Source organism: Daktulosphaira vitifoliae, unplaced genomic scaffold, assembly GCF_025091365.1.
Source record: "Daktulosphaira vitifoliae isolate Bord-2020 unplaced genomic scaffold, ASM2509136v1 Scaffold_1, whole genome shotgun sequence".
NCBI lineage: Eukaryota > Metazoa > Arthropoda > Insecta > Hemiptera > Phylloxeridae > Daktulosphaira > Daktulosphaira vitifoliae.
In genome coordinates this window covers 51,911,145-51,931,888 of record NW_026099572.1, presented here as the reverse complement: position 1 = coordinate 51,931,888, position 20,744 = coordinate 51,911,145, and the positions used below count along the sequence as shown (strand labels likewise).

The following is a 20,744-nucleotide window of genomic DNA, read 5'->3' as shown; positions in this document are numbered from 1 at the left end:
TATTGGGTATACAAAAAGTATTTATAAAAAAAAAAAATCTATTAATTCATATATTTTTCAAAGAGTTAGAGCAATATAAATTTAAAAATATAAAATCGAGAATTTTTTCACAAAAATCGTACGTATTCTTTAATTTTAATGTGTGTTTTCATTACTAAGTCAAGTCAGAGGTCAAATATTTTTTTTTCAAAATAAAGTTTATTTTATAAGCTATAATTTAAAGTATATAAGGTTGAGTTGATAAGGGAATTTTTTTCAATTTTTGAGTAGATACAATTTGTGATCTTTTGATGTATGTTCATATGAGAGCTGAGAATGAGTGGTAACAAAAAAAAAACACATTATAGTAAAATTAATACCTTCTCAGCTTCGTATTGAAATAAAACCTTAACATTGAATTTAAATTAAAAAATTACTAAAAAAAATCACAACAATTTTCTTACATAGTAGTAAAATTTTTATTGATATTAATTTTTTTTTGATAAATATGTTATTTCTCCCATTGTAATAAATAATTTTGTAATATTATATTATTAATATTGTAATAAATAATCCCATTGTGTAATAAATAATCGGAATATTCAGATTATAATTATTATAAGTTTTAACTTTTATTTAATTACTAAGATTATTAATCAATTTAAACCAAACACGTATTTATAATTATGGCTTTAACATTTTAATTTAAACTGTATTTATTTTTAAATATTAAAATTTCATGTAAATGCTAACTTTAAATGAGCATATAGTTGTAAATAAAATATAAATGACCAGAAATAAAGGTATTAGAAATTAGTTTTATATTTAATTCAGTAATGGAGATAATTATTAATAAAAGAAAAATATTTTGAATAAACTACTATTTATTTACGATTAATTAGAAAAATGTCAATTACATTACAAAATGACGCTGTAAGAATGGTATACATTTATAAATATAAATGACTTTAGTCTTTTAACATCTTAATTTTATGTGTCATTAGATTATAACAAGTACATATATTTTTGAGAGTAGATTGGTTTTAATAGTATTCAAAGCACAATTTACAATATAATTATATTATATTAAAAAATGCTTATATTATATAAATTTTATAGTACAACTTATAACATAAAATTCTTTTAAAATGGATTCTCTTAATACGTAATTCAAAATAATATTTGTTTCTTTAAAATTCTTACAAAGATAATTATTATTTTAGGTTATAAAAATTATATGGATTTTTTTCATCGTAACACGTCAAACACTTATGTGTGTTTTTAAATATTTGTGAAATGCACAGTGATAACTATCTGGCTAACTTCTACAATTTTGATTATAGGTGGCTCACTCTAGAAGTGTAATCTAATAAAACCTTCAACATTTTTAAGCTTTTTAGATGTAAGTTTTTATACTAAAACTAGATATTTTAATATCATAATTTTAGTAATTAAAGTGTAGTAATGAAAAGGTATTATTCTGAAAAAAAATTTCAGAAAAAGGATGCAACATAGTGAAATTGAGGCATTTTTTTTAGATTAGTATTAATTAATATGTAACAGTGATTTAAACCACTGTCGTAAAACGCTTCGTAGTGTGTTTAAAACAAATAAAAAAAAATCTACCATCTTTACCCTAAACTACACGATTTTTGACTTCAGAAACGATTTCTTATAGAAGACTACTTAGATTACTTATAGAAGTCACCTAACGTCTCTTTTTTTTTCAATCAAAGTAACCTATACTAGACCACTATATCACAGTAAGGTTACACAGATTTTAACAAATCAAAAAAAAAAATCCCACAATTCAAAGATTTTAAATATATATATTTTTTAGATTTAAAATAATTAAATTAAATCCAATTGTATTATTTTTGGAATCATGTGATCCATATAAAAATCAATCAATTTTTTTTCCATTTTTTCTTTCCAAAATGTATCGTCTCTTAAAACTTTTGCAACAGATAGTCCTAAAAATGTGTTTTAAGTTTAAAATAATTCTCTATGTTAAAAAAAATAGGTACCTTTATTTGTCCAAACCACAAAATAACACAATTTTCTTTTTGTTATGTGTAGTTGACCTTGTACTTGATAATACTCATCACAACTCTTATTTAATGTTATCTTTGAATTCATATATATTAAATATCTTAATTTAGAACTAATAGCAGCTTCTTCAGGTGAGCAATTACGAATCTTATAAGGACACTTAATTTCAATGATCGCATCATCACCAACTAAACCATCTGGACGGGCGATCAAAAAATTAAATTTTTCATCGATAAATACTCCACAGGGTTTTATCGTTTTCCCAGTAATTTTTTTAAAATCTTCTTTTGCTACGATTTCATTTTTTATACCATACTGTTTACCAATATTTGATTCTCTAAATAATATAAATATAAATATAAATTTTAAATATTTTTAACTAAAATGTAGTTAAAACGCTTTTTTATAAAGTAAACTAATCGTATACTATTAATTGGTGTATTTTTAATGAATTTTCAGTATGGAACAAAAAATATTTTCAATAAATAAAAAATCAGTTATAGTATAACAAAAGCTTAAAGGCAAACTACAACTCAAGTATTTTTGAAGTGGAACTTTTTTACAGAAAGTCCAAAAAAAAAACAGATTATCGAGTGTCACGGTCGACCATGGTCGGCTGTTAAAGTATATTAAATATTATAGTTTAGCACTATATTTTCAAAAATTAAAGTAATTTTATTTCAAATGTAATAAATAATTTAATTTCAAATTATTTCAATTGTGCATAAAAAAATGTTAAAGAACCACAATAGATACAATTTTCACGCAATACCTTCATAACGAAGTTTCATCTAATCCGCGCGTACTGGTAACATGCTCTGTTTTTTTCATTTAAGATAAAATTTTATTTAAAAAAATACTTACAATTATTGTTAAAAATTACAATTAATACTAATGATCCACTGTGTCATATAGTGTTGTAGCGCAGTGAATCATTCAGTTGCCACCTTAGCACTATTTGCTGTAAGTTCCCGAATAGGTGACCATACGAGAACTTCAACAGTGACATATAACTTATCATCTCCCTTAGCCATAATGAGGTTGTGTTAGCTCGACAGACGACGAATGAATTTTGTCAAATCATTGTAAGATAGAGCCGACCCCAAATAGCTGAGATAAAGACTAAGAAGATGATCACTTACAATTAATGATAAAACATTTTAAACGTATCATTATCATTATTTTTCTATAACGTTACCTGGAAATCAACTAGGGAATAAAATATTTCCATTGGATGACATTTGTGATGCCTAGATTACTAATTAAAAAATTAATTGATATTAACAGCAAAGTCAAAAATCGACCAATTGTAACTTCATTAAAGTTACGTTATAATTTAATTTAAGTTATGAGCTCACAAATATTATTTCTAAGTTAAAAAACTGTTAACTGGTATCGTGGGGTCCAAAAATACCACGATAAAATTACTTTTTGATGATAACATTAATGAATGTTGTCAATTAATTTCTAACCTCCTTGTATTCTTTAATCATGTATTTCAGTATGGTATACATCGAAAATATTTGTTATAACATGATTGTGTTATGAGGTATAATGAGTTATCATGGCAACGGGATTCGATATTACCCCATTATTCTAAATGTGTATGATTTTTTTTTTTTTTGATAATAAAAACGTTGAGTCTTTTAGCTTCGATGCGAAGCTGAGAAGGTATTGGTTTTTCTAAGATGTGTTTTTTTTTTGTGTCTGTTACCACTTTTTCTCAGCTCTCACCGAACCGATTTCTTTCAATGATATGTCAAAAGATCACAAATCGTATCTAGTCGAAGACATTACCCTTAAATATTGAAAAAAATTCCCTCGTTCCCCGTAAAAGGGGGAAACCTCCAAAAAAATTACAAATTTAAAAATCACTAATTTTCTAAATTTTTTTTACTTAAAAGTGCCATAACTTTTTCAAAAATAAACATATCAATATAATTCTTTTTTATATAGATGCATAATATCATTACCTTTCATTTGGTATATTTTTTTCATAAATTTAACCCTTAACCTGCCCACAAGGGGGGATTTAAAATGACAACTTTTTCACAAAAAATTAATTTTTTTAACTTAAATTTTGAAAATGTTCCGGAAGGTCTGACACTTTTATATATATCTTAAATTAAAGCTAATGTAATATGCTTTATCATGAAAAAAAAAAATTTCGGACTTTATCTTATCTTCATGGTGAAAATGGCTACCGAATGCTATTTTTGTGTGAAAATTTTCGATTTTGTATTTTCCATTTTTAACTTTATTATGCTATAACTTTTTGAAAAATGTATGAATCATTACAATTTTTTTATGAGAAGTAGTATTTATATAGATCTTTCATTCGACATACTGTTTTTTTAAATCGGACCATTTCCCTAAATACAGGGGGGATTCAAAACATAAAAATGCATATAGAAAGTAGAACTTTTTCAACGTAACTTTTGAAAGTGTTCCGGAAGGTCTGACACTTTTATATATATCTTAAATTAAAGCTAATGTAATATACTTTATAATGGAAAAAAAAAATTTCGGACTTTATTTTATCTTCAAGGTGAAAATGGCTACCAAATGCTATTATTGTGTGAAAATTCTCTATTTTATTTTTTACATTTTTAACATTATAATGCTATAACTTATTGAAAAGTGTATTGATCAATATAATTTTTTTATGGGAAATACTATTTTCTAATAATCTCTTTTTTATTCGACATACTTTGTCTTAATCAGGATATTAATAAGGAACTAGCAGTTTATGAAGCTTTTGGAATAATCCACCAATTTTTTAAAATTAAACACTATCTAAAGATTTGCATCGAAGCGTTTTTTTTTTGATAGTGATTTTAATCACTGTCAGATATCATTATACTTGATCCAACTATGCCACGTCACCACTGTGCCGCGACCCCCCTGTGCTGGGTTTTTTTAGTTCGAAATGGCCGTTTTAAATGATATTGAAAACCTTTTAGATATTGATTCTGATGGTGATTTAAGTGATAGTTCAAGCATTATTAGTGATAATTTAACCGAGTCTGAGTTCAAAAATAGTAGTGGTGATGACGATGTCAATATTGAAGATGACGGTGACAGTAGTTCTCCAGATACTCAGGCAAGAAGTTTACGTTTTTATTATGGTAAAAATAGATGTAAGTGGGCTACAGATGTACCTGCTCGATAACACACACAATGACATTTTATTATAGCTCATGTACTAGGAGTGATCAGTAAAGGTAAAATTAACAAACCACATAAAGTAGACCTCAGAGTGATTCGCTATTAGGTTTTCAGTCAGATAGATCAATAGTTTCTTACATTCCGAAAAAAAAATTAAAATGTTGTTCTGATTTTGTCTATGCACCACGGCAAAGATATTGATCATAATAGTGAAAAACCAGAAATAATTGAGTTTTATAATTCATAAAAAAGTGATGAAGATACATTAGACCAAAAATGTTCTGGGTACAACGTTGGACGCCGTACAAGATGATGACCACTAGCAGTGTTTTATGTGATGATGAATATTTCTATGACAAATGTTCCAATAATATATTTAAGTTCAAATCCAAACACAAAAAAAACTCGTCAGTAGTTTATAGTGAAAGTTAGAACATTTTTGATTTTAGAAGATCTTGAACAGAGAACTCAAATGCACAATTTGCCTCGAAATATTTCTACAGCAATAAAAAAAATTCTAGAAAAAGAAAATACGAACACATCTGAACCAAGAGTTGAACAAGGTTCATCTACCAAAAAAAGGTGTTCAATTTGTCCAATATCCAAAGATAAAAAAACTAAATTAGTATGTTCTAAATGCAATGCTCATAACTGTCAAATACACTCATCAAAAATAATAATTATTTAATTGGCAACAAACAATTATTGTTTATTGCCAATGCCAAAAGTAAAGGTAAAATATAAATCAAATTTTGATTGAAAATTATTACCAAAATCAACCCGACAAAATGAATTAAATTTTAGTTAATTTTTAATATTTTTAATATGCTTGCAAATAACATAAAAATTAAGTTTTTCATAGAATCTAATCAATTAATTATAAAAAAAATAAGCTATATTTAAAATTAAGTGTTAATAAAATCATTTTTTTTTCATTTTTTACGAAATGAACAAAAGAAGACTAAAAAATTTTTTTAAGTTGTTAATTGATGCATTATATGTTTATGAACAAATTTAAAATAGTTTCAACGTTTAAAAAAAAATTTTATTATTAGAAACCATTAAAAAATTTCGGGGTCCAATTGGACGCCATGATACCATATACGTATGAATAAATGAGAAATACCAGTAAAGGTTACCTACATTTCTTTTCTTGTTTTCATTAAATCATCATTATTAATTTTTAAATGATAAAAAACTTGTTTCAATGCATTTTTTATTGACGCTGTATATTTCATTTTACATATTTTTCCAAATTTTTTGGTATTCAATCTTAAACCACGATTTTTATTCCATAAGTCATTTTTATAATAAGTGTATGAATCTTTTTGTAAGGCTTCAATTTCTGATTTGTTAACTTTAATTAAATTAAAAATGATTCGTTTTTTTTCTTCAAATTCTTCACGTGTTAACGAGACATTGTTTGATTTATTATCATCAACTATATTTTTATATACTACAACATATAATAAAGGAAACATATAGTCATAGGCTAAATTAGTATACGTTTTTGGGGGTTGCTAAATCAATTCTCCCTACCCTAAACTGTGCTATATAGAACAATATATAATTTTATTTATATGACAAATCCAATGGCTTTTCATTCAACAATCATTTTACTGTATTTATTTTTTTTTAATTTTTTAATTTAGACGAAACTAAATTTTTTTTTATTATTATTTGCATCAAAAGAGAAAAAAATAAATATATATTTTTTTCGGAATTCTAAAATAACCACCTTTTTGCCTCTTTTTTCAAAAAATGTAGATCGATAACGACTTTAGGATAAATATTTATTTACAAATATTTTAATACGCGAGTGACTACAGTTTGTACTTGTGTATGTGTACTCCGTCCACGCTACATACTCACTTTTTGTGAGTACAGATTATAAAATATCAAAATACAGTTTAAATTTTTTTCAAACTTCGTAACTTAATGCCACTATTTTCAATAGAAAGTTAGAAGTTTTCAATTTAAGATTATACATATATATTCATTTATTGAAGTTTGAATAAAAATAATATTCAATTTTAACGTCTTCTTTTAAGAACTGACGATTGTAGTGCAGAACGAAAAAACCTAGAAATGTTACCTAAATGGAATCCTGGCTCTCCTAAAATATTTGTTTAAGTTATTAAAATTAACATTTTGTAAATTAATTACTAAAAGAAATTTGATCCTTAATAAAAAAAAGTTCAACAAAAGTTGCGTACATTGATACAACTAGAAGAAATTGTTTTGTTATATTTTAATAAAATTACTACAAAAATATAATTTTATGGTCTATAATGAAAATATTTTCAACTTTCTATTAGACTAAACATCGTGACAAATGTTAAAAATAGCTATATTATCACTTTCACTGTGAAATGGTCGGAAGGCTATCAAAGTGTCAAAGAAATTAAAACCTCCCTGTAGTATATTTGAATTAAACACTTTTCGTAAGTAGTCATATGCATAGTCCTAAAAATATACTATTGTATGAAAATTTTACGTTAACTTAACTCTTTAGAACAGATTTGTTTTTGTTTTTACAAAATTGATAATAAATAAAATACTAGCATCTTTTTTAAACAGATTAAATATTTATAAAAATCATTCAAATTTTAATTGTCCTTTATAATTTACTATCAAATAATAGAAAATCTTATCGAATCATTAAAAAAGTTAAATTGTATACTGACCATCTAGCGATAACGCTTCGGCGTATGATTCCATAATTTGTATGCAATGGACATTCAATATATTTAACAGTTTCATTACGTATTTGCTTAATTTATCTTCATTATGAGAAGTACTTTGTAAGTTAGGTTGGCTTTGTTCAATATCTGATAAAGTTAAAGATTCCGGTAAATACTGTTTAAATTGACACTGTTCGGTAAATTTATATATAGAAGTAAATAGTTCAGTATCATAGAAGTAAGTTATATTTTCTTCGGTTATCATGTCTTTATTTAGCTGTTCAATTATTGCCATTTTTTTAATTTTTTTTAACAATTTTAATTGCCAAGGGTTAAGAAAAAATCGACCCCGAACAAATAAAGAAATCATAAGAGAGAGATATTTCCTAAAAGTTTCAAATCTTATATTAAACTCGTGTTTGGGATTTGAAATTTTAATTTTGATATCGTTTTTAATATTTTTTAAAATATATAAGCAAAGTAAAGTGTGATAACATTCTACCGAATCTAAAATTTCCTCAAGTTTCTCTAAGCTTGCAACTTTTTTTTTTAAGAAATACCAATTCTTTTTATACGGTTGAGTCAGTAAGTAAATATCAATCTCATCAAATGAAGAAACAAAAATTTCGTCTTCATTTTCTTGAAATGCCCACTTTGACATGTCATCATTTATTATAGTCAGAGCTTCCAAGAATTCCTCGTTAAACGTAGTTTGATAATTGGGCTCCTAAAAATGTTTTTATTTTTATGTTTTATACCTAATATTTTAAATGATATTAGTTTATAATTTTCATATTCGTTTTTAAACAAAAATTATAAATGTACAAGAGAAACTTTAATTTTTATAATTTTAGTGATATAAAGTGTTCAGTAAGTAAGGAAACAAATTTCTATTGATTTCATAGTTTGAAAAAAATTACCCATTTCTTTACTTACTGAACAACTAGTATGTAAGGTGTACAGTTAGTAAAAAAAAATGTTTCTATAGTTCTCGTCGTTTATAACAATTGATCTGTGCCCTTAATTTTTGAACACTCTGTATACTGAATTTCTTGATAATATATGTGTAGCTTACTTCAATACCGGGATAAGCATCAAAAGAAACGACTAATAATTGAAAAATAACTATTACATTAAAGCACATACATAAACTACAAAAATGGTGGTATTTAAAATACATTTTGCAAGTAATTTTTTTAATTTTGATAAAAATTTATCTACTTGCATAGATAGTGCATATTCTAACTTATAAATGTGCAATTACACAAGGTAGTTTTAAAGTAATTTTTAATTTATTTACACAATTGAAAATATTACTATTTCAATATAAATTCGGAATATTTTTTCATAAAGTAACCATGTATGAATTATTAAAATTAATTATTTGTGAATTTCTATTAGTAGCATGTTAGTAAAATATCTTACACATTTTAATTCAGAATATTGAAATACATACAATGTGTTTATTTAGAGTAGCTACTTTCCGATTTTCCAATATGGCCAATTTTGGCTGAAATAGGAAATCAGTTCATACCATTGCTTAACCTTAGTAACAAATACAAGTGTTCAGTAAGTAAAGAAAAGAGTTTCTATTGTTTTCAATTTTGGTAAATTGGCTCATTCCTTTTTGAACAATTTGTATAGACATTCTTTCAATCAAAAATTACCCTTCAAAACAAAAAAAAAAAAAAAAAATTGTGATGGAAAAAAATCCGAAACTAGATTCAGAATCAGTATCAAAATTTCATATAGAATTAATCTAAATATTATCGACAAGAGAACATTTTTTAATATTTGTTATCTTGTGTTATTTTAACTTTCATGTACATTGAAATTAATCATGAATTAACTAAAAGTAGCTAAATAACAAGATTTTGAGTCTCTAGTTATCATTCAAATCTTAGGGAAGTCATCTTGAATGAACTATAATAAACATTAAAAAAATGTGTACATTACATAAATTAAACAATAGTATATATTGTACGTGTCTAATTTAAGAAATAATTTATGTCTTGTTAAATTTTAAAATTATTCTTAATTATTATTTAGTTTTGTAACATAATTCAAAATCGTATTAAATTTAGTTATTTTAATTCCTTAATATCTACACAGAGTATAAATTTTAAATAAAAATTAGTCTCTAACTGAAAATCTATATAAAATATTATGTGATGATAGTTTACATTAAATTTAAATAATTCTTTGTGTTTTTCAAATTAAATGTGCTAAAATTTGCAGTTAAAAGAATTTATTTTTAGTTTTGCAAACAAGGAAACATTATACAGAGTGTTTATTTTAAGTAAGTACACATTTTATCAGAAATGTTTAAACATTTTTATTTTTATAAGTAGAAAAATTATATGGTCCAAATTACACTGTAATAATAGTTTTTTTTCATTTATTTAGGAATAAATAATCTTAACTTATATTTTTCAATACGTGAGCCCCATTTTTAGAAACAAGGCTACCATCAATAGTGCTAATAGCACATACTATAGTATGTGTAACTATAATAAATATTTATATTTTTAATTTATTATTTTAAATATTTATGGTTTTTTTTTGCTTATCAAATCTTATCTTTGAAAAAGGAATGAAAGACTTGTCAGCACAGGCCTGATAGCAACTCACAAACTTCACCTATTATCATACTCCACAAGAAAAAGTCCAGTCGAAATCACATATGAAAATTCAATAAGTTAAGCTCAGAACTCTTTATTGATAATATGATAGAGAAAAAAAATTACAAATAATTATGTTCTTATAAATTTTTTATCCGATCATGTATTACAGAATGTTAAAGTTTGGTATTTGGTTATTATCCAACATACGGTTATCTTATCATTAATAATTATTAATTATAAAGTATAATTCATGTAATCTTGTTAGTTTTATATTCAACGCAAGTTTACTATTGTACATTTTTAGTCGACGGCGTGGAATAATTTTAATTGATAACTATCAAAAAATATTACATGGATTATTGAAACTGTTTATTGCTGTTTTCGGTATTAAGAAATCCAAATTAATGATTAATTTTATCCTTTAAATCCAAATTTTTAAAAAATATTTAGACGCAAATAGTTGATTGAAAAAAAATTATTTGTAAATTTTTATACCCATAGAAAGCTACTATAGTAATACAGTAAATATTTAAAATAAAAATATTTATTTCGGACTATCCTAGTTACCATCCCAGTAATTTTTTTAACATAAGCCATTTGATTTTTAAATGTTAAATCATCACTTTTAATTGACAACTTAAAATAAATATTGTTATATTACTTTATACAAAAAAGAGTTTGTATTTTATAAAATATAAGTTATTTTCCTTAAATACAATTTATATGAAATTCTAATTTATATAAATAATTTTCAACATCAAAAATGAAAAATATATGATATAGACTCCTATAAAAAATATTTTAATTCCTGTTTTAAAAACATAGCTTCATAAATAATTAAAATAAATTAAAAAAAAGAAAAGGGTAAAAACACTGCTACTGACAAAACTGCCTCTTTATTACAGTCATTTATCAATTTCTGCAACAGACAGAGTTTACTGCTACGCAATCTAAGTAGGAGTATATAATGGGAAAACTTATCATCATTCCAGCATATTTTAAATATTACGAATGTATNTTAAATCTTTCTTTATCCGATCCAGCCAACGCTGACGTGGTCTTCCTCTGGGGCGTGTTTTATTTAGTTTAGATACCAAAACTTGTCTCATTAGACTGTCCTTATCTCGCCATATGTGTCCGGCCCATTCCAATCTTTTTGATACAAGATATTTTTGGATATTTGGTCCGTTAAAGATTCTTTCAATATCTGCATTAGTTCTCCTTTCATATTGACCTGTTTCCGTATTATATATGGGACCATATATTCTTCTAAGAACCTTTCGCTCAAATGTTAGTAGCTTTGTCTCGTCCCCTTTAGTTGTTGACCACGTTTCACAACCATACATTACTATGGGCCATAAGTAGGAAATATATAGCTTTTTCTTAGTTTCTCTGGAGAGAAGTTTAGAACTGAATATTTTGCTCATTGCATAATATCCTCGATTTGCCGCATTCAGCCTCAACCTTATTTCGTTATGCATATCATTCCTATTATTCAAATTAACCCCCAAGTATTTAAAGTCTTCTACTTGCTCAAATGTATATTCATCTACGGAGAGATTCTGTAAAATTCTTGGACGCCTGCTCATGATCATATATTTTGTCTTGCTCTCATTTATATTGAGGCCCATTCTTTTACTAGACTTAATTAATTTATTTGTACTTTCTTCTACTTCGACTTGAGAGTCTCCAAGAATGACAATGTCGTCAGCATATGCTAGCAATGTTCCCTTACCATTTAAATCCATTTCTCGGGTTTCATTCATATCTCTCACTATTCTTTCCAATGCTATATTGAATAGAATCGGGGATAGCGCATCCCCTTGTCTTAAACCAGACTTGACTTCGAAGTCCCCTGACTCCCTTCCCAAGAAACGCACTTTGCATGTAGCATTAGAATTGCAGCTTTTAACTAGATTTACAAGTTTTTTGGGCAACCCAAAATTCTGTAATGCTATCCATAGTTGTTCTCTGTCGATGCTATCGTACGCTTGTTTAAAATCTATAAATATCATGTGTAAGTCTTTGTCAAACTCATAATACTTTTCCATTGTTTGTCTGAGCGTAAAGATATGGTCACTGGTGGATCTTCCTTTTGTGAAGCCGCATTGATATTTTCCTACTATGTCAAAAGCGAATGCTTCTATCCTTCGTAAGATAGCTATTGAGAGCACCTTATACGCAGTGTCTAATAACGAAATACCTCGATAATTATCAACTTTTGTTGGGTCCCCTTTCTTAAAAATTGGGCAAATAATTGATGACGACCATTCCTGCTCTATTTGTTCGGTGTTCCATATATTCGTTATAATTTGGTGTAGGTTAATTAGTACATCTTTTCCTGCAATTTTTAGTAGTTCAGAATTTATGTTATCATCCCCTGGAGATTTATTATTCTTTAGTGATTTAATGATTATTTCAATCTCCTCGATACTTGGTGCTAGAAGTTCAGGTTCTGCTGTATGATACACTAATTCTTCGTACTTTTCATTATTGTTACTTCCGATGCGGTTATTTTTGTTATTTAGGAGTTCTTCGAAAAATTCTTGAAATTTGATTACAATCTCGCTAGGTTCTGAAATTATATTACCACTTTTGTCTGTGATGAAATTAATACGTGCTTTAAATCCTTCCTTAACCGACCTACACTTCTTGAAAAACAGTCTCGGTTCTTTCTTATATAATTCGATATCTTCTAAAACTTTTTTTTCCATTGAGCGTTTCTGTTGTCTAATTACTTTGTTGGCTACAGTTCTAAGCTTTGAGTATTCATTAAAGTTTTCTGGTGTAGGATTCAGTATCATATTTTGTCTAGCTAAACTTCGCTTGTTAATCGCAACTTGGCACTCCAAGTTATACCAATGATTTTTATTTTGTTTAATGTGCTTACCTCGAAATCTCTCAGCAGCTTTTGTTAGAGATTCTTTTGTCTTTGACCACAATGTTATGTTATCCGATTCATGTTCTGCAAGATTATATTTTCTGAGATTTTCAGATATCTCTCTTTGGTATGTATCTATCTCCTTTGAATTCCTAATTTTTTCTATGTCAAGTTTGTTATTCTTTCCTGTATGTATCTTACTCCTCCATTTTACTGATAGCTTTAGTGCGAACGTTGCAACAACTAAATAATGGTCTGTATCTCCATCGGCTCCTCTGTAACTTCTAATGTTACGAATTGACGTTTTGTGCCTCTTGTCTATGATGACATGGTCAATTTGACTTTTTGTTTTCCCATCTGGAGCAGACCATGTATGTTTATAAATATTTTTTCTTGGGAAATAAGTGCTGCTAATTATGAGGTCTTTTGAAGAGCAAAAATCAACTATTTTGTGACCATTGTCATTTGTGGTAGCATGCCAGCTCTCTTTACCGATCGTTTGTCCAAAGGATGTTTCTCTACCAACTTGAGCATTTAAATCCCCAACAATTAACCTAATACAATTTTTAGGCAATGCGTCAAAAGTTCTTTCTAAAGTATCATAGAAACTATTTTTTTCCTCGTCGTCTGCATTTTCAGTCGGCGCATAGCAGTTCAATATTATTAAATCTAGTTTCTGGTGAGATATTCGTAGGTAGCAGATGCGTTCATTCACTGGCACAAATGTTTTAACTTGAGTCATCACTGCTTTATCAATCACAAAACCAACTCCTTTCTCGTGTCTACCAGTTTGTAGACCGCTGTAGAATATTATTGAGTTGCCACTTTGTATATTACCACTATTAAGCCATCGAACCTCCTGTATGGCTACTATGGGGATTTTGTATCTAGTGATTTCATCAATAATACATTTCAAGGCGCCTGGTTTAAATAAAGTTCTTATATTCCAAGTTCCAATCCGTAACTCCAAATTTTTCCGGTTCCTATTTCCATTCCGTGATCCATTTTTATCCACAATCCGAGGCTTTGGTTGAAGTTTCTTAACAAGAGTTTTGTTTTTAAAGAGGACGGGTTGTTAGCCCGTCGCTCAAACCCCCAACCCGGAGGACCAGTTTGAGCCAACTAACTAAAGTCAGCCCATAGCTCGGGGCCCCGGGTCCGCTAAGCCCGTAGCACTAAATACATAGTGCCCCCCTGGGGGGTAAATATTTATTTAAAAATCAGAAATAGCCCATTAAAATAGTAATATTCTTTGTCAATCAGTAATTAATTTTTCACTTATAACATAACAAATTCTAACATTTAATTTCAAACTGAATCTTAAAAAAAATTACCATACCAAATTTAGAACAATTAAAGTAAATTACACCTGAATTTTAATCGAACTGATTCTAGTCTAAATTATATGCAAAATTAAGTTCAATAAATAATTGAAAATAATTTTATAAATTGTTTATATAGGTTATAATATAATGAAGATAATTTACAAATAAAACAAGACACTTTCAGTCTTGTTCCGTTTTTTTTTGTAACAATATAGCGTATTACACTGAACAAAATAATGATTTAGTAAAGTACAAAGTATTATTGTCGTAGCAATATTACTTAAAATAAATTATTTTCTATTCCCATATTTACCGAGTATATTAAAACACAAATAATAAAGGAAAAACTTTATTTACATATGTATTACTTTAGATAACTGGTAGGAGACAAAAACATCTCCTCGATCTTTTGTTATGCATAGTATACACTAACACGTATTCATCTCAAAAAAACAAAGCTTTTGTTGTATCTACGTTGCGGTCAAATTTAGAAAGTTCATATTAACCCTATAGTGTATCTCTATTATTTACTATGAATGTGTGGTTTCTCCCCACATTTAAACGTACCCCATCAAACCTTCATAAATTAGCTTTTATAACGCTTTACTAAGATCGGGTGGTTGACTAAACAAATACTGCCGCCCCCCTTTAAGTCTTTGGATTCGTAGCTTGACAACCCATTAATATCTCAGATTTTACGTAAGGTAAGGTGAAGTAAGTGTGTACGTTTCTTTTTATTACTTAAGTGATCATAAAATAATTTGTGTACTATTCCTTTGTTAAATAATTATCACGTATAACATAAAACTATCAAAGTACTTGCAACTATATTAAAAAGTTCAAATAAATTCAAATTCAAATTTCTTAGCTTAATACGTTATATTTCTTAGAGCCCTTCTTGACCTTTAGCTGACTTCAAAATTATTTTGAATACAACCGAGTTCTTAAGTAATAATATACTTGTTCGTTAAAACATCTCGTTCACAAAAAAAATTGAAATGAAACTATTTACTGCTAATACATTGGGAATATACCTTATCTTTATATAGTTTCATATAAACATGAATGACATTACCATACAATTGTTTATTAAAATAACTAATATAGGTGAAAGCTAAGCAAGTTGATACTTAGCAAGATGATCTTCTTGGATTTAAAAAATATATAATAATGTTTCGATACTTTATATGGATATATTTTTAAATATTTTAACCAAACAATGAAAAATTATTCGAACATAATTTAAATGGGTGCATAGGGGAGTCTTGGGTACAGTTAAATTTGAATTGATTAAAGAAATATTAGTTGTAATGATGAATTAAGTTCGCGTAAAATGAACATATAAAATATTAGCAAGACCAGTCTTCTGTATTTTAAGTGAACTTAATTTATCACACAACTAGTTTTATTTAATCAATTAAAATCTACTATATGTACAAGTATACATCTAAAATATGCCATATTTTTTCCTCTAATTTGGGGAGTACATATATAATAATTCTTTCAAGCATAACCCAAATTAATATAAGGTATGTTAAATTGCCCCTTTAAAATATTATCCTACCTTAGGCTGGAGGCAAGATGATGAATTAAACTTTTTTCTAATTAATTAATAATTCTTAAAATAATTAATGAGACCATTTTTAATTGGTCTCAATTTATCATGTAGTATTTCTACAAAATTTTGAATTTTTATAGTGAATACTATCTTTAAAATATTTAATCAAAGCTTAACAGTGTCAAATTGTCCCACTCTTCTCTAATTTTAACTTTTATACTAACAAAATTTATAGCAAATATATATTAACAATATTGCATAAATATATGAAATATTTATGATTCAAATCACTAGTAATGTGTTTTGTAAAAATAACTATGCATTGTAATTTTATTTTAATTAATAACCACTCAGATACTTTAATCTTAATCTTAAGATTAAACTATCTTCTTCTAATTATCTTAACTAACTAATTAGTCTTTTTAAGTTGGACAAATTTTTTTTTTGACTGAATTTACCTTACAGTAAAATATTACGTCTTTTACAAATAATATTCACTTTTTATCATGTTCAATATCTTATAATATTACGATAACCTCACAGTTGATGCAAACATTGCCTTTGTTTTGACTAATCCTTTGAATACACTAGCCAAATTCTAAAATATATCAAATCTCAAAGCCTTAAAATCTCGTATATAAAAACAACTTCTAAGAGAAACAGATTCAGTCGTGAATTTTGTAAAGTTAAAGGACGTATACATAAATTGTGTAAAAATATTAAATACTTTATAATATTGATCAATACGTATACAAAAACACGTTATATAATTTTAAGAACAAGCAATGGTCTTTAAATGCATTGATTTCCTTTGAATATTAATATAAAATACAAAGAGTGATTTTAAAGAATTGTTCTTTTGAGGTCTATAGTAATATAAATGTAAAAATTATTCAGTTGACTGAATAATTATATAATAACTGAATAATAATTCAGCGCTATACACTTTTTATTTAAATATTTTTTGTTTTAACTTAAGGTGTACCCTTTAATGTAGGTACTAACACGATCTCACCCTTTAAATTGCTTATGTAGGCGTCAACGCTTTTCCTCGTCCTCGACTTGGTCGAAACCATAAAATGCACATTTTCAAAATCTACTGTGTTCTGCTATCATGAAAATAATAATATAGTAATATATGACAAAAACCTGTAGACAAATTAGCCGGAAATACCCATTGCATAGGTAGTCGATTGATGTTGCTGTTATAAAGGAACTATAAATAGGTAATTTTGGTACTGTTGTGTGTACGGTATAGCAATTTATATTCTAATGAGAATATTAAACATTAAATTTATTTTCTCAAAGATCAAAAAAGTATGTTTAAAATTTTCAAATGTGTTATGTACCCCTGAAATAGATTTAAGCATTATTTCACAATTATATTAACAAAACATCATTGATAATGTGGTTTATTGAGACCGGCCAAAAGGAATGGTTTAATTATACATTTTTCGATTAAGCAATACCAGAATACTGGCCAGAGCAGAGTCAGTCTTATAACTACCATGATCTATGAATTTTATGTAGCCGTACTTTAATTAATTTACTAGATTAATATTATATAAGTTCTTGAGGTAACTTATTATTTTTTGTTACACTTGTAACAAGTGATAAATATTTCATAATGATACGTACAGTTTTTATAGAAATTGTGTGTTATTCTACTTTAAGTTTATGCTTTTCTTGTCATTCAATTTTTTTATTGTATTAAAAATAAAATAATTCTGTAATTAATAAAATTCTAAGTTTATTATTCAACTTTTTTTAGTAAATTATTTTAAAAGTATTTCGATAGGTCGTTAGTAAATTTTTTCGGACAGATATTGCAGAACAAGTTACAGATATTTCTAATGAGTATATTATGTTTGTAGTGTGGTTAAATTGTATTGGGTCGAATCCAACCTAATAAATTAGATCTGATGCATTTTATCTATATAGTCTTTTAAAGATATGCATGATTGAACAATTAATAGAAAATTTTTATTCCTTTTATTTTTATCTTCATAGAATAGCTGTAAGTATTTACGGGTTAACAGCTAAAATTATCTTAGCAAATGGACCATTTATCATTCTATTATACGTCACTAAGTTTTTAACTCATTTATTAATCTGTCGACATCAAAACTGTAGTAATTACCATCATAGGTCTGCTAAGTAGCTACCATTGATTATCTTGAACTTCTTTACTAGTTGTGCAAAGTACTTAAAGATAAATCGATATTGTTCAAGAGTACCATCAACTCTTTCTCAAGATTTTCAATTAAAATTATATTCCATAGTTAATTAAAAATAATAATATGTAATAACATTTTATATTAGTATGTGTATATTTTATTAGTGTAACCATTGAAATTTAATATTTAATTTGACAATTAATTTTAACACAAACTATATATTTTTTTCTTATGAACACTTTGATTGTATGACGTAGAATTCTATGAATTTATCTACATCTTTGAATATTTTAAACCGAACGGTTGTTAAGTGATATAATACGGATGATATACTCGTGATATTTTAAGAATAATCCGGAAAAGTTTGATGGCCAATATCTATTTTTAATTGATATTATTGGCACAGGGATTTTATATACTTGTTCTCACAAATGTTCAGTATGAGATTTTCCTTAAGTTAACTTCTTCAGGTCAAAATTTTTTTAATTGCAAATAGAAGTTATATTCGTGTATCTGAATGGACATTGTATTTATGAAAATCGAACTGGTAACATCTGCAAAAAGTAAAAATATAATGTTAATTTTAAGTGCTTATTTAACAATCACAGAATGATGATGTTAATAATTTTGCACTAAGGACACATAGCGTTTTCAATTTACATTTAAATCTTCTTAAAATTTTAGTCACATTTCCAGATAATATCAACATTATACATTCTAGTATAAATTGTTTGTATACATAATTGTCTACAATTTTTTCTTGGACAAGCATTCTTTCAATTAAATTTTTTAAGGACTTGTATTCTCAATAAATAGTTTTATGCGACAACGCATATTATTTTTAAAAGTTTTGAGGTGATTGTTTTAATATCGACTAAGCTAATTCCTCATTAAATCATGCCTATTAAAAAATACCTGATCATTTATTTTTCTATATTAATTCAAGAGTTTGTTTATGAATTTATGTTTTGTATTTACCTACTTTCGTTCTTAAAATTTAAACGTATATGTGTCTTCGACTGCACCCCAAACTCTCTCTATTCCCTTCCTATGACGACAGCCTTTTGACGCCCAAAATGCCTCCGAAGTGTCAGCCGAGCATACCATAGATTTGTAAAAGAGACAGAGTTACACATAATTTAAGTTTTAAAAATACTATTTAATCTGTCCTGTGTCGTATATGGCCAATTGTTTGGCATATACATATATAATGTAATTGATAATTATTAATAAAAAATTTATAATCTTTATATTATATTACTTGTAAACAAACAAATAACTTATCTGTTATAACATATACACTGTTCAACACAATTTCTTATTATTTATATATATATATGTCAATTTATCCATTGTTAAACATGCTATCTCAGTATAACAATCATGTAATGTATAATTAAATACAGTAAACTAAAAAGATCACTAAAAGCGCTGACAACAATATCCCTGGATTGGGGGTACTATCATTTACTATAAAAAGCACTGAAATCCTCTCAGACTAGGGAGAGAGTGATGAGAGTTCGCTTTCGCCGAATTCAAATAAGAAAACAATTGTTAGCCACAACCCCGTGTTGTTGTCGGCTATTTTTTTATGCGTCTTGATTATATACATTCGAAAAGAATTTGTTTTAATTTTTTATTTTTGTGACAAAGTACGAATCGAACACTTATAAGTGTATATATACATATCGAAATATTTATCGAATCATCTCACAGCAATTTGCAAGAAAGAAAGAAGTAAGTGAATTTATGTTATCCCAATTATTGAAAGTTAATAAGTTTGAGTAAATGATGACAAAGCAATAGATCATTTATTAAATTAATATCTTAAAGTGTTAATTTTGACTGGTTGGTTAAAATATTATACATAATCACTCTATTATACGGTATTCGTGAACTGGCTTCGCCGTTTCGTTGCCTTAAAGATGTTTTAAAAAACTTAGCGTGATGTCTACTGTACAAGTTGTTGCGGTTTGTTTTTGCCGCACTCGCGGGATGTTATAATGCTAGGAAAAGCACAACACGTCAATGGTTCAAAAGTGAACGTTGTAATATTTAATTGGCGTTTCGACAACACTATATTTATGTAATATCAGAAAAACAGAATATAGTAAACTAATAATGACAAATATCAATATATATATACAAAGGCACAATGTTCGTAACTGTGTGTTCGGCGTTGTGGAACAGACGACGAGCGATCCGATCAGTAAGGTGCCACGGAGATTACTTAACGTATATTTGCGGCGGGTCGTAGATGGACGTGCGGCACTTGCTGGACTTTGTACCGTGGCGT

At 26.9% G+C, this 20,744-nt stretch overlaps 1 protein-coding gene across 1 annotated transcript; it reads right to left on the bottom strand.

Annotated features, from left to right (window-relative positions):
- Positions 1-1,115: 1,115 nt before the first annotated feature.
- LOC126896993 (uncharacterized) lies at positions 1,116-9,113 on the bottom strand. Its single transcript, XM_050670309.1, has 5 exons — positions 8,959-9,113; positions 7,887-8,610; positions 6,343-6,655; positions 2,007-2,368; positions 1,116-1,952 (listed from the first exon to the last, which is right to left on the bottom strand). Exons 1-5 carry the CDS (start codon positions 9,061-9,063, stop codon positions 1,831-1,833), a joined length of 1,626 nt encoding a protein of 541 aa, XP_050526266.1. The 5' UTR covers positions 9,064-9,113; the 3' UTR covers positions 1,116-1,830.
- Between the last annotated feature and the right edge of the window lie 11,631 nt (positions 9,114-20,744).

Coding starts and splice junctions, on each gene's coding strand:
- LOC126896993 (XM_050670309.1), bottom strand. CDS start 9,063: ATGTATTTTAAATACCACCATTTTTGTAGTTTATGTATGTGCTTTAAT. Junction 6,656..7,886: donor CGAAGCGTTATCGCTAGATG/GTCAGTATACAA, acceptor TATATGTTGTAG/TATATAAAAATATAGTTGAT. Junction 2,369..6,342: donor ATGAAAACAAGAAAAGAAAT/GTAGGTAACCTT, acceptor TATATTATTTAG/AGAATCAAATATTGGTAAAC.